General features: G+C 44.6%; 1 protein-coding gene across 2 annotated transcripts in view; it reads left to right on the forward strand.

Moving 5' to 3' along the window:
- Nucleotides 1–14895, forward strand: part of LIMK2 (LIM domain kinase 2) — a 98240-nt gene that overhangs the window by 65717 nt on the left and 17628 nt on the right. For both annotated transcript variants that reach the window (XM_077461486.1, XM_077461487.1), the window contains exon 10: nt 14728–14856. In XM_077461486.1, the coding sequence (XP_077317612.1) occupies nt 14728–14856 (129 nt within the window). The remainder of the gene's footprint in view (nt 1–14727; nt 14857–14895) is intronic.

Below are 14895 nucleotides of genomic sequence, written 5' to 3' on the forward strand. Positions count from 1 at the left end.
GTAAGCGGAATCTTCTACAAAAAACTCTGCCCCTCTGCTTTATCATATCTCATGGAGGATGAGTACGGAGTAGAATAAAATTGGAGGAATGCACTCGCTATATTCTCCGGGGAGGTACGTGAAGTTTGGTGTTCATCATAGATTTGGGGAATAGAGACAGGTGCATGTTGCGAGCGGGCTAAGTAAGCTAGTAATTTACTATTCTTGTCTCCGAATTTTCATATTCAGAGACAAGAATTCAAAAATTGTTCACATTCCTTAAGTTTCCATTCAAATTATTATTTTTTTTTTTAATGACCCCTGAAGTGGAGACCCTAAAGGTAGCTTTAAATGCATCCCAGGTGACACCCAGGGTGACATCATCTCTGTTATCCTTCCAGAACTCGCCAATAACCGTAGCGGAAGATCTTTCTATATATTCCTCTTTTAGCCACAGGGGGCTCAGTCTCCATAGGTTGTACCATGAGGAATGACCAAAAGTCACCGTTAATGATAGGGAGGAATGATCCGAAATTGCCCGCAGAAGATATTGTACCGACACCACCTTGGGTAAAATATCCCTAGTTAGAAAGCACATATCTAGCCTCGAGAGTATATTGTAGGTAAAGGAGTAGCAAGAATAAGCCAGAGTATCAGGGTTTTTCCATCTCCAGGCCTCCACTATACCATATTGGGACATACAGGCCGCCAGTGTAGAGCTGCAGCTGGATTTGGCATTCAGTCTTTCTTTCTTAGGGGAGAGCGCCGTGTTCAGATCACCGGCCAGAATAATTGGGCCTTCCGCCACCTGCAGTACCCTCATCAACGCAGTCTCCCACACCACCAATGTAAACAGCAGAGCAATGTATATTGTCACAAAAGTAAATGGCGTATCATTAATAAGGAGAACCACGACCACAAACCTCCCATACGGGTCCATAACAATGGTGTTAAGAGTACATGACTTGGACACCAAAATAAAAACCCCTCTATTGTAATTCGAGTACATGGAGTGAAGGGCGTGCCCTATAAAAGCTTGTTTGAGAGCAAGAATTTTGGATCCCATCAGATGGGTTCCTTGTAAAAAAAACAAAAAAACAAGGGGCTTACGTTTCTGTATATAATTGAATACTAGTGCTCGTTTAAGCTCAGAGTTCAGGCCCTGTATGTTCCATGAGATTAGGTTAAGATTTTGTATGTGATTTGCCATGATAACTATAGAACAAAATGCACTGACTTAGGGTGTGTTGACGAGGGATCTGCAGGGGGAACACAAATCTGCTTCTCTTTCATACAGTTTTAAAAAGAGTGACTATTAGCAATGAATAAAGTGCATCATTTTTGGATAATAAAAACAAAAGGAAAAAAAATTGAAAACGGAAACGAACCACTAGAGAAGATAATTTCAATTTGAATTGTCCCAAAACAGTGAAACTTTCCCAAAAAGTCTGGCGGATGGTGATGTGGTTGTTGTTATAAAGCAAATCGGGCATGTTCTGGGCACGGTGCAGGATGGTTTCTTTATCCCTGAAGTACATGAACCTTGCTAGTAGGGGTCTATTAAATCTCCCCAGTGGAGGTGCCCTGAGCGGGACCTGGTAAGCACGCTCAGTGGCATATAGATTTTGAGAAACTTTCCTCTCCAAAGGTTTGTTTTAACCCGGTGAGTAGAAATTCTTCAGGGCGTTTACCCTCTAGGCCCTCGAGGAAACAGAGGAACCATAATTTTTTCCTGCGGAGCCTGTCCTCAATTTCCCCCAGTTTGGCTTCCTGGGACCTCTCTCACTGTTAAAAGGGGGTTGAGGTCATCCTCCACTGCACTAATCCGTTGCTCAGTGTTAGACATTCTATTCTTGACTCTGTGCACATCATCTTTTTAAGGATTGAAAAGTCCACCCTGAGGGTCTCGATTTGTGTGGATAGAGCCGCATGGCAGGATTTTATGGTGTCCAGGATCTGTGACAGGGACGGCTCTCCTACCTTATCTTCCGCTGTTCCTGGAATGGAATCTGCAGGTGGAGAGGCTATTGGAATAGCCAGAGCATCTGTGGTGTCCATCCACTCCGTCTCCCCTTCAGCTCATGGCTGTCCATCCATGGCAGGAGACCGCGGTGTGTCCCGGGTGCCATTTTGGCCTTTGTGCGACACGGGAGAGCCATTCAGTGGGTGTGTGCTGCAGGTTCTATCCATCTTCATACCATGGTTTGGTGCCTGGGACATTCAGACAGTAGTCCGGCCAGTGTGGAATGGAAAATCTGTGTGTTTGGCTGCAAAGGATAATGTAGGATCTCGGCTCGATCCGGAGCTCCAGAAAAAAACTGCTCAGGCACGCCTCCCCCATGACAGGTTAGGTTACTTGGCGTAACAACATCTTTTACATTGTACAAAAAAAATTGGGCTAACTTTACTGTGGTGTTTTATTTATTTATTTTTTTTAATGAAGGTGTATTTCTTCCAAAAAAATTCAATTTGAAAGACCGCTGCGCAAATACAGTGTGACGTAAAATATTGCAATGATCGCTATTTTATTCTCTAGGGCCATTCATGTCTAAACCACTGGCAACAAAAGTGAGTACACCCCTGTGAAGAGAAAATGTCCAAATTGGGACAAATTGGCCATTTTCCCTCTCCAGTGTCGTGTGACCCGTTGGTGTTAGAGGTTCTTAGGTGTGAATGGGGAGCAGGTGTGTTAAATTTGGTGTTATCAAATTCTCATACTGGTCACTGGAAGTCCAGCATGGCACCTCTTGGCAAAGAACTCTCTGAGGATCTGAAAAAAAAGAATTGTTGCTCTACATAAAGATGGCCTAGGCCAGAGGTAGCAACCACTACTAGTGGTAAAACTACAAATCCCATCATGTCTCTACCTCTAGGAGTTATGCCTGTGATTGTCAGGGTCTTGCAATGTCTGAGACTTGTCGTTTCAAAACAGCTGGAGGGCCGAGGCTGCCTACCCCTGGCCTAGGCTATAAGAAGATTACAATAAAACTGAGCTGCAGCACAGTGGCCAAGACCATACAGCGGTTTAACAGAACAGGTTCCACTCAGAACAGGCCTCGCCATGGTTGACCAAAGATGTTGAGTGCACGTGCTCGGCGTCGTATCCAGAGGTTGTCTTTGGGGCAATAGACGTATGAGTGCTGCCAGCATTGCTGCAGAGGTTGAAGGGGTGGGGTGATCAGCCTGTCAGTGCTCAGACCATACTCCCCACACTGCATCAAATTGGTCTGCATGGCTGTCATGCCAGAGGGAAGCCTCTTCTGAAGATCATGCACAAGAAAGCCTGCAAACGGTTTTCTGAAGACAAGCAGACTAAGGACATGGATTACTGGAACCGTGTCCTGTGGTCTGATGAGACCAAGATAAACTTATTTGGTTCAGATGGTGTCAAGCGTGTGTGTGGCAGCAACCAGGTGAGGAGTAAAAAGACAAGTGTGTTTTGCCTACAGTCAAGCACGTTGGTGAGAGTGTCATGGTCTGGGGCTGCATGAGTGCTGCCGCCACTTGGGAGCTACAGTTGAATGCCAACATGTACTGTGACATACTGAAGCAGAGCATGATTTCCTCCTTTCAGAAACTGGGTCGCAGGGCAGTATTCCAGCATGATGACAACTCCAAACACACCTCCAAGAAGACCACTGCCTTTCTAAAGAAGCTGAGGGTAAAGGTGTTGGACTGGCCAAGCATCTCTTCAGACCTAAACCCTTATGAGCATCTATGGGGCATCCTCAAACAGAAGGTGGAGTAGTGCAAGGTCTCTAACATCCACCAGCTCTGTGATGTCATCATGGAGGAGTGGAAGATGACTCCACTGGCAACCTGTGAAGCTCTGGTGAGCTCCAAAAGGGTTAAGGCAGCGCTGGAAAATAACGGTGGCCACACAAAATATTGACACTTTGGGCCCAATTTTGACATTTTCACTTAGGGGTGTACTCACTTTTGTTGCCAGCGGTTTAGACATTAATGGCTGTGTGTTGAGTTATTTTGAGGGGACAGCAAATTTCCACTGTTATGCAAGCTATATACTCACTAGTTGTAGTAAAGTGTAATTTATTCAGTGTTGTCACGTGAAAAGATATAATAAAATATTTACAAAAAATGTGAGGGGTGTACTCTTGTGAGATACTGTATATAATGTTTGGGGGTTCTAAGTAATTTTCTAACAAAAAATACAGATTTTAACCACTTAACAACCGCCCATTGCCGATTAACGGCATCAGGGCGGTTGTTTAACTCTAAGAGGCCGTTAATTAACGGCCTCCTAGAATTCTGCTCTCGCGCGCCCCCTGGGGCGCGCACACGAGAGCATCCGTGACCGCTGGGTCCAGTGGACCCGGCGCATCACGAATCACGGTAAACGGCCGCTCATCGCGGCCGTTTACCACGTGATCGCTCCGTCAAATGACGGAGTGATCACTTGTAAACAAGCCGGCGTCATGTTATGACGCCGGTTCCTCCCTCCCCCTCTCTGTACCGATCGGTACAGCGGAGGGGGAAGAGATCGGTGTCAGCAGCGATGTGGGCTGCATCTGCAGTGCCCACATCGCTGCTCACCGAAAATTAACCCCTCAAATCCCTGCAAATACTCTGCATTACTCTGCAATTCCCTGCAAATACTCTGCATTACTCTGCAATTCCCTGCAAATACTCTGCATTACTCTGCAATTCCCTGCAAATACTCTGCATTACTCTGCAATTCCCTGCAAATACTCTGCATTACTCTGCAATTCCCTGCAAATACTCTGCATTACTCTGCAATTCCCTGCAAATACTCTGCAATTCCCTGCAAATACTCTGCAATGCCCTGCAACACTCTGCATTGCCCTGCAACACTCTGCATTGCCCTGCAACACTCCGCAATGCCCTGCAACACTCCGCAATGCCCTGCAACACTCCGCAATGCCCTGCAACACTCCGCAATGCCCTGCAACACTCCGCAATGCCCTGCAACACTCCGCAATGCCCTGCAACACTCCGCAATGCCCTGCAACACTCCGCAATGCCCTGCAACACTCCGCAATGCCCTGCAACACTCCGCAATGCCCTGCAACACTCCGCAATGCCCTGCAACACTCCGCAATGCCCTGCAACACTCCGCAATGCCCTGCAACACTCCGCAATGCCCTGCAACACTCCGCAATGCCCTGCAACACTCCGCAATGCCCTGCAACACTCTGCAATGCCCTGCAACACTCTGCAATGCCCTGCAACACTCTGCAATGCCCTGCAACACTCTGCAATGCCCTGCAACACTCCGCAATGCCCTGCAACACTCCGCAACGCTCTGCAATACCCTGCAACACTCTGCAACACCCGCCAATACCCTGCAACACTCTGCAATGCTCTGCAACCCCCGCCGATACCCTGCAACACTCTGCAATGCTCTGCAACCCCCGCCGATACCCTGCAACACTCTGCAATGCTCTGCAACACCCGCCAATACCCTGCAACACTCTGCAATGCTCTGCAACACCCGCCAATACCCTGCAATGCTCTGCAACGCAGTACTCTGCAACACCATGCTCTGAGATACCCAGCCATAGTCGGTGATACCCTGCAATACCCAGCCATAGACATCTCCCGCCGCCCTCCGCCCTCCGGTGCTTCTACCGAATCGCTAATACGATCAAAGCCAGAATCTTTTTTTTTTTTTCAGGCTTCCCAGCTTAGAGGTGAGATGTGGGTCTTATTGACCCCACATCTCACTGTAAAGAGGACCTGTCATGCCATATTCCTATTACAAGGGATGTTTACATTCCTTGTAATAGGAATAAAAGTGATCAAAAAAATTATTTTTGGGGAAAAAAATGTCAAACTAAAATAAATAAAGTAAAATGAACAATAAAAAAAAAATGTTTTTTTTAAAGCGCCCCTGTCCCCATGTGCTCGCATGCAGAAGCGAACGCATGCGTAAGTCCCGCCCACATATGAAAACGGTGTTCAAACCACACATGTGAGGTATCGCTGCGAACGTTAGAGCGAGATAAATAATTCTAGCCCTAGACCTCCTCTGTAACTCAAAACATATAACCAGTAAAAAAAATGTAAATCGTCGCCTATGGGGATTTTTAAGTAGCGACGTTTGCCGCCATTCCACGAGCGTGTGCAATTTTGAAGAGTGACATATTAGGTATCTATTTACTCAGCGTAACTTCATCTTTCACATTATGCAAAAATTGGGCTAACTTTACTGTGTTTTTTTTTTTTTTTTTAGCACAAAACAGTTTTTTTTCCAAAAAAAAGCATTCGAAAAATTACTGCGCAAATACCGTGCGAGATAAAAAGTTGCAAAGACCACCATTGTATTCTCCAGGGTGTTTGCTAAAAAAACATATATAATGTTTTGGAGTTCTATGTAATTTTCTAGCAAATAAATGATGATTTTTACATGTAGGAGAGAAATGTCAGAATTGTCCTGGGTGCTCCAGAACGCCTGATGGCGCTCCCTGCATGTTGGGCCTCTGTATGTGGCCACGCTGTGTAAAAGTCTCACACATGTGGTATCACCATACTCGGGAGTAATAGCAGAATGTGTTTTGGGGTGTAATTTGTGGTATGCATATGCTGTGTGTGAGAAATAACCTGATAATATGACAATTTTGTGAAAAAAAAAAAAAAAAGTAAAAAGAATCTTGATTTTGCAAAGAATTGTGGGAAAAAATGACAACTTCAAAAAACTCATCATGCCTCTTACTAAATACCTTGGAATGTCTTCTTTCCAAAAAGGGGTCATTTGGGGGGTATTTGTACTTTTCTGGCATGTTAGGGTCTCAAGAATTGAAATAGGCCGTCAGTCCTTCAGGTGTGATCAATTTTCAGATATTGGCACCATAGCTTGTGGACTCTATAACTTTCACAAAGACCAAATAATATCCACCAATTTGTACTTATTTTTACCAAAGATATGTAGTAGTATAAATTTTGGCCAAAATTTATGAAGAAAAAATGTCTAATCTGCTAAATTTTCTAACAGAAACAAAGAAAAATTCGTTTTTTTACAGAATTTTCGGTATTTTTTCTTTTATAGCACAAAAAAAAAAAAACCCAGCGGTGATTAAATACCACCAAAAGAAAGCTCTATTTGTGTGAAAAAAAGGACAAAAATTTCATATAGGTCCAGTGTTGCATGACTGAGTAATTGTCATTCAAAATGCGAGAGCACCGAAAGCTGAAAATTGGTCTGGTTATTAAGGGTGTTTAAGTGCCCAGTGGTCAAGTGGTTAACTTGTAAGCAACAAGTGTCAGAAAAAGGCGTAAACCCTGCAATAATAACATTAAGTGTGCCTTCATTAAAAATACTATGAAATTGCCTTTAAATGGCAGTTACTTTGAACAGTGTGTTCCCAAGGCTTTTAGATAAAGCAACTGTAAATATTACTTTATTCTGTTTGTCACAATCTTTTTATTTGATTACCCTTGATAAGAGGTTATGCCATTGACCTGCCTGAGCATACATGGTGTAATGGCTTGTTGACACCATGTCCATTGAACTGGCTTTTTATGTACACCACAGCAAATATATGGTGTGAACAGTGGCAACCCTACTCTTAAGGGAGGAATTTTGTTTTCCCTGGAGATATGCTTTAAACCTGTGGAGGACAGTTATCATCACTTGAGTTTTCTTCTTGAGAGCTTCTGCAGTGGGTGTGCTTCCTCTCTTGTTACAGGGTAGATATAGACATGTGTCTAAATCTCCCTTGCCTCTGAAGCCCAAACCAGGCTCAGATTGAGCTGCAGAGGCTACTAACAGGCAGTGAGAAAGCAGTGCGACTTCTCATCGTCAACGGCTGTGAAATGCCTAGGAAGTGACTTCGCCCATAGACTTACTATAGGGCTTTCATTGTCGGCTGCCTCTCCTACACACTGCAGCTGACGCTGACAGCTCAGTATGGGACTGGACCAGAGCGGCTGCAGAACAAGTATCGTTTTGTTTTTTGTTTTGTTTTTTTACAGGGCTAGATAGATTTAAGGTGGTGAGGAAGTGATGTGACTTCTCCTCATCGCCTGCTTTTACCCAATTTTTGACAAAAAATGCGCTGCAACTATGTGCGTTTGCGGTGCCTCCCCAATGACTTAAATGTGTAGCATTTGGCGGGCTTACCGCCTGCTGATTGCTACAGGTTGGGTCACCTGTAGGATGATAGCTGTTGCAGAAATTTTGGCATGTAAGCCAGTTCTTTGGACAGCATGGTGTGAGAGGAGGGTAAAGAGCGGAGGACTGGACTGGACCCCCCCACCCCGGGAGCGACAGCGCGGCGGACTGGACCCCCCCCCACGACCGTGAGCGCCACTGGGTGACCCAGAGACCTACAGTGGCGGCAGAGCGGGACATCACGGTGGTGGAGCGGGAGGACTAGGGACAGGATCCCCCCCCCACAGAGGCAGGAGGACATCTAGCAGGACCGGGAGGTGGAAAGCTGACAGGGAGAGGCGGCGGGTAAGTGAATTGCAGACCGCAGAAGAGTGACAGACAGACTGGTTAGTGAAGTGGGACTGAAGGTGGCTGACTGCTAGTGTTGGATTACAAGGGGGGGCACATACTACAAAACCTGACTGACAGTATATGTGAGTACCCCAGTATTGTGTATACCTGAGTATTGGGAGCATTGTGAGGACCTGAACATTGGGTGTGTATTGTGAGTATCTGAGTAGTGAGTGTGTATTTTTAGTACCAGAGTGTTGGATGTATTGTGAGTACCTGGGTACATTCAAAAGGAAATTGGGACTTTAAAATGAAGCAGTTGAAATGCAGAGGTGAGAGTAAAAAATATTTTTTATTCATAACAAATATATAGTAGAAGAGTAATTTTAATATAATATTTGTTATATCTCTATATATATATATATATATATATATATCTATATATATATATATCTCTATATATATATATATATATATATATATCTATATAAATAGAGAAAGAGAGAGAGAGAGATCTGTATAATTAATTAGTAATTTTAGCACACGGTATAAACATGATGATACAAAGGTGTGTATAAATGAACACATGAATCAAGATGAGTACACAATGATCTAATAGTATATATAAAAAAAAGTGCAAGTGCCAAAGACGGCATGCCCAGTACCTGTGTCGATAATCGCATATTATAAATAATTGTACTAAATTAAAATTGATGACCTCATCAGGGCGTAGTAAATATCACTGTAGCGTCAATTAAAGCTTGACGTGTTTCGTGGATGTTTCTCCACTCATCAGGAGCAGATGCGACAGATTCCTGTAAAATATGTAAGTATAGTAAACCACAAGCTGTGTAGAGGGAAATAAAAAAAAAAGTGGTACTTAAAAAGGTTGGCCAAGCACACCTGGCAGTGAGTACGACATGCGGTGAATGGCACAGAATGAGCCAGAGGGCCAGAACAGAGGCCGGTGGAGATGAAGAGGCGCAGGCACCAAAGCAGAGTAGATGGGTGACAGGTAGGATAGAGGGGAAAGAGTCAGGGAGGCCGGTACTGGGCTGGAACTTCCCAATAAGTACGCCCCATTGAGTGACATTGGTGAAACCAGTCAGGAACCAGCACTGCTGGAGCCGAGTGACTCCCCTAGCTGCTAGGGGAATGACTCCTCCAGTGACGTTGGGAGTAAAGCCAAGAGAAAAAGACAGATTCTAGTGGTAGGCGACTCAATTCTTAGGACAGAGAGGGCAATCTGTCAAAGACCTGAAGTGCCAAACTGTATGTTGTCTACCAGGCGCTCTGGTTTGGCACATCACAGATCCAGTGGACAGATTACTGGGAGGAGTTGGGGAAGACCCGGCTGTTATGGTGCATGTTGGCACCAATGACAAAGTCAGAGGAAGACTGAGTGTCCTAAAAAAACGATTTTAGGTATTTAGGAGCTAAATTAACGAAAAGGACCTCTAAGGTAGTATTCTCAGAAATACTACCGGTACCTCGAACCACACCAAAAAGGCAGAGGGAGATCAGGGAAGTAAACAAGTGCCTGAGGAGCTGGTGTAGAAAGGTGGGGTTTGGGTTCCTGGAGAACTGGGGTGACTTCTCAGTCGGTTACCAGCTCTATAGAAGGGACAGACTGCACCTAAACAGGGAAGGTGTAGATCTGCTGGGAGTGAAGATGACAATAAAGTTAGAGGGGCCTTTTAAACTAGGCAACGGGGGAGGGTCTAGAGGTAGAGATAGCCAGCACGGAACCTAATGCAGAGAGTAGTGTTGGGGGCATTAGTGGTAGGTTGACTAAAGCACCTAGTATAGTAACAAGTCCTATTTGCAACCCCAGAGCACCCAATAAGGAGATAGTATGCGGCTGCTCTAAACTACGTGGCATGTTTACCAATGCCAGGAGTCTGACAGACAAGATGGGACAACTAGAGCTACTGTTGCATGAGGAGGATTTAGATTTTGAATTACAGAGACTTGGTTTAACAGCTCTCATGATTGGCTGGCAACCATTCAAGGGTATTCTCTATATCACAGGGATAGAGAGGGTAAAAAAGGGGGAGGGGTATGCCTGTATAAAAATATCAAAAATGATGTACAAGTGAATGTGAGAGATGACATCACTAAAGGAGCAAGGGAGGAGGTGGGATCCTTATGGGTAGAGCTACAATGGAAGGAAACTAAAGAGAAAGTAATACTGGGAGTATGCTATAGGCCCCCTAACCAGAGGGAGGAGGCAGACCTCCTATCAAAATTTGGATTAGCGCCAAGAATGGGAAGTGCCATTATAATGGGGGATTTTAATTATCCAGACATAGACTGGGTGGGAGGAACTGCGCATTCTTTTAGAGCTCGTCTGTTCCTAAATGTCTTGCAGGACAATTTCATGGGTCAGATGTTAAATGCAATTAGAAACAAAGCGTTAATAGACCTGATTACCAACAATACAGACCCGATCATGGATGTGGAAATATGAGGCAATTTAGGAAACTGTGATCGCAGGTCAATTTGTTTTAGTATAAATCACACAAATAGGAAACATAAGGGGAATACAAATACACTGAATTTCAAAAAAGCAAACTTTCCTAAACTATGATCCTTACTAGAATATAATAATTGGGGTAAAATCTTAGGAACAAAAGAACACAGAGGAAAAATGGGTATGCTTTAAGAGTATATTTATCACGTACCTGGTAGTAGAGCCTGATTGGATGAGGAAGGCATCCCTTACGCCTCTGACTCTGGGCTTCTGATAAGGTGAACAGAAGACGCCGGAGTGCAGAGTCGCACGAGTGTTAAGGTATCTTGCAGGCAGCAGGGCTGATGTCCTGATTGGCTGGAGAAGATACCAGAAGATCTTGGCAGGCAGCTGGTGCAGGAGACTGCAACAGATTGCAGGGTCAGGCAGGCTGGATCATACACGGCAAGACAGTCAGATGCAGGGTGCAGGCAGGAGCATAGCCAGGAGACAAGCCAGGTCTGGAACCAGATGAGTGTGAATAGGAGCCAAGGGAGAAGGCAGTAGAAGGGTCACAGGACAAGCCGAGGTCAATGCAGGTAGAGTTCAAGGGATGGTCAAAACAAGCGGGGTTAACTGGTAACAGAGCACACAGGAGCTGAGACGAAGCAGCACTGGAGACAAGCACTGGCTGGGTTTAAATAGGCTGTTTGGTGCCAGTGACAATCACGGGTGCGTGCGTGTGCGCACAAACATTGGCGCGCATGGGAATGCGCAACGGCTCCTGTTTGCACGCTAGTTCGTTCATGCGCACTCCTATGAACCAATGCTTGTTTCCTATGAGCAAAGGGAATAAATGTTTTTCTGCGCTTTGGAGTACTTCTAGAGGGACGAACTTGTCTGCTGGCATGTGCACCCTGACAATATTAAATAAGGGCATTAGCCAGTGCATCTCAATGGGTGGCTTAACTCCAACGTAAAAATGCATATAAAAGCAAAGGTGAATGCCTTCAAAAAATACAAGGCGGATCATCAGCATTCCAGTTTTACAAAGAATGCAACAAGAAATGTAGGGGTGCAATCAGGGCGGCTAAGATAACACGAAAGGCACATAGCGAAGGAGAGTAAAAAAAATTCCCAATTTAATAATTCAAATTATTTAAAGTGGTTCTGCACCTAAAAAAAAAAATATTAAAAGCCAGCAGCTACTAATATTGCAGCTGCTGACTTTTAATAAAATCACACTTACCTGTCCCAGGGCCCAGTGATGTCGGCGGCAGATGACGAGCGATCGATCATCCCGCTGCTGCCCCCGCCGCCATCCTCTGTCAGGGAATCGGGAAGTGAAGCGTTGCGGCTTCACTGCCCGGTTCCCTACTGCGCATGCGCGAGTCGCGCTGCACGTCTCTTCTGGTCCCCGCTTTGTCCTGGGAACTGTGTGTTTCCCAGAACACAACGGGGGGGCGGGGCGTCTGCAGCGGTCTGCCCGGAAGTGGGTGCAGATAGCTGGATTATCCAGGTAACTGCACCCCCCCCTCCCCTCTGAAAGGTGCCGATTGTGGCACTGGAGGGGGGGAGGGATCAGATTAGCGGAACTTCCCCTTTAGGGTGAAGAACCGCTTTAAGTACATAAATAGTAAGAAAGGGAGGTCAGATCATATTGGTCTCATAAAAAATGATGAAGCTAATCTGGTTACTAAGGTAGGAGAGATGGCGAAGGTATTGAATTTATTATTCTCATCAGTCTTGACAAGGGAATCGGAGGAGGGGGGTCCTTACAGTAACCAAAACTGCAATGTTTGTCCACATGGCATGTCACAGAAAACACCCTCATGGCTAACGGCGGTCAGAATTAGAAATAGACTTGAAAAACGTAACATTAATAAGTCACCGGAACCAGATGGATTGCACCTGAGGGTCCTTAAGGAACTTGGTAGTAGTGATAAGTAGGGAGTACTCTGAATGGTCCAGAGTGGAAAGTGGGGTCCCCCAGGGTTCGGCCCTGAGACCAATCCTATTTAATTTATTCATAAACGACCTGGAGGATAGGATAAACGGCTCAATCTCTGCATTTGCGGACCATGCTAACCTAAGCAGGGCAATAACTTCTCCACAGAATGTGAAAACCTTGCAAAAAGATCTGATCTGGGCAACTACATGGCAAATGAGGTTTAATGTAGAAAAATGTAAAATATTAGGATGTGGAATTCTCTTCCACAGGCAGTGGTTTCAGCGGGAAGCATCTGTAATTTCAAAAAATGATTAGATAGGCACCTGAATGACCACAGCCTACAGGGATATACAATGTAATACTGACACACAATCACACGCATAGGGTCGACTTGTATATTTTTTCGACCTCGTCTACTATGTAACTATGTAACTCTGCTGCAGGCGCAGAATAAAACCCCCCCCCCCCTACTTTAACAATTGGTTTTGACAGGTGCCTGCTCCCACTTCTGGTCCCCCCCCCTCCTTCCTCTGCAGTCTCCTGGTATACATCACAGGTTGCAGAGGAATGCAGGATAGTTCATAAAGCGCAGCACAGCTCGCGCTTGCGCAGTGAGAAGCCGACTGTGAAGCCACAATACTTCACTGCTGGTTTCCCGTAGATAATGTGCTGGTGCCTGCATCTGAAGCTAATTTAAGAATCGGCTCAGGTGAGGACAGTGTTGTATCCCTGTCCTTAAGTCCGCAGCTACAGTATTTGTAGCTGCTGACTTTTACTTTTGTGGGGGGGGGGGGGACTGGAGCTCCTATTTAGGTTTTTATTGTGCGCATCCTTTGTGTTCCCTTTTTTATCTTACTGCAGTTGTCCCGTCATCCACTGGCCCTCTTATTTACTGAACGTTTACTGGCCAATAAGAACACAGAACACCTCCCCCTTATGTTATGGAAACAGGACAGGGGGTGGGTGGAGCTTAGTGTTCTGGGTAATCAGAGCTTAAAGTTGCTCTGTACTAAAGAATCGGGGCTGCCATTGCAGACCAGCTCCTGAGAATGTTGGATGCATGGCTGTGTTTGACTTCAGTATGTTCCAGTTATGGTCCAGGAACAAACGAGCTGGAAATGAGTGTCGGAAAAGTATCAGAACTACTTATCTCTATAGTTGCCTATATACAGTGCCTTGAAAAAGTATTCATACCCCTTTAAATTTTCCACGTTTTGTCATGTTACAACCAAAAACGTAATTGTATTTTATCAGGATTTTATGTGATAGACCAACACAAAGTGGCAAATAATTGTGAAGTGGAAGAAAAATGATAAATAGTTTTCAAATTTTTTACAAATATGTTAAAATTGTGGCGTGCATTTGTATTCAGCCCCCTTTACTCTGATACCCTTAACTAAAGTCTAGTGGAACAAAATACCTTCAGAAGTCACAGTAAATGGAGTCCACCTGTGTGTGATTTATTTTCAGTATAAATGCAGCTGTTCTGTGAAGGTTTATTAGAGAACCTTGTTGCACAAATGGCATCATGAATGCCAAGGAACACACCAGGCAGATCAGGAATAAAGTTGTGAGCAGGGTTAGGTTATAAAAAACATATCCCAAGCAAAAATGCACTTTAGCCTATGTAGACAAAAATCCTTGCAATTGGCTCTGCTTAAAAGCATTGATGACTCAAAATGTCAAACTTACCATGTGATTATACTAAGCAGACCCCCACACTTCTTACTTTCATGCAAAACAAAGCACAGTAAAGTTTGATAAGCTTCTTGAAACTTGTAGAATTAACATTGTTTTTCCTCTCAAAAAACTGACCCCTAAATGAAAGATTTACACATTTCAAAATCTGAACATTTTTATGCAGGCATAAATATTCCACCATGCAAGTCACTGAGTTTGTGTTTGTATTTGTTTTGTTAAAAGGTAAAGGTCATGCGTTCTCTGGATCATCCCAATGTGCTGCGTTTTATTGGAGTTTTGTATAAGGATCGAAGATTAAATCTGCTAACCGAATACATTGAATGTGGAACCTTGAAGGACTTCCTTAGAGGGGTGAGAAATGGAGAAATTGCATTAAGGGCGGTCATAATT

Source organism: Lithobates pipiens, unplaced genomic scaffold, assembly GCF_037356315.1.
Source record: "Lithobates pipiens isolate NorthernLeopardFrog02 unplaced genomic scaffold, aLitPip1_a1.2 Scaffold_3, whole genome shotgun sequence".
Classification (NCBI taxonomy): Eukaryota; Metazoa; Chordata; class Amphibia; order Anura; family Ranidae; genus Lithobates; species Lithobates pipiens.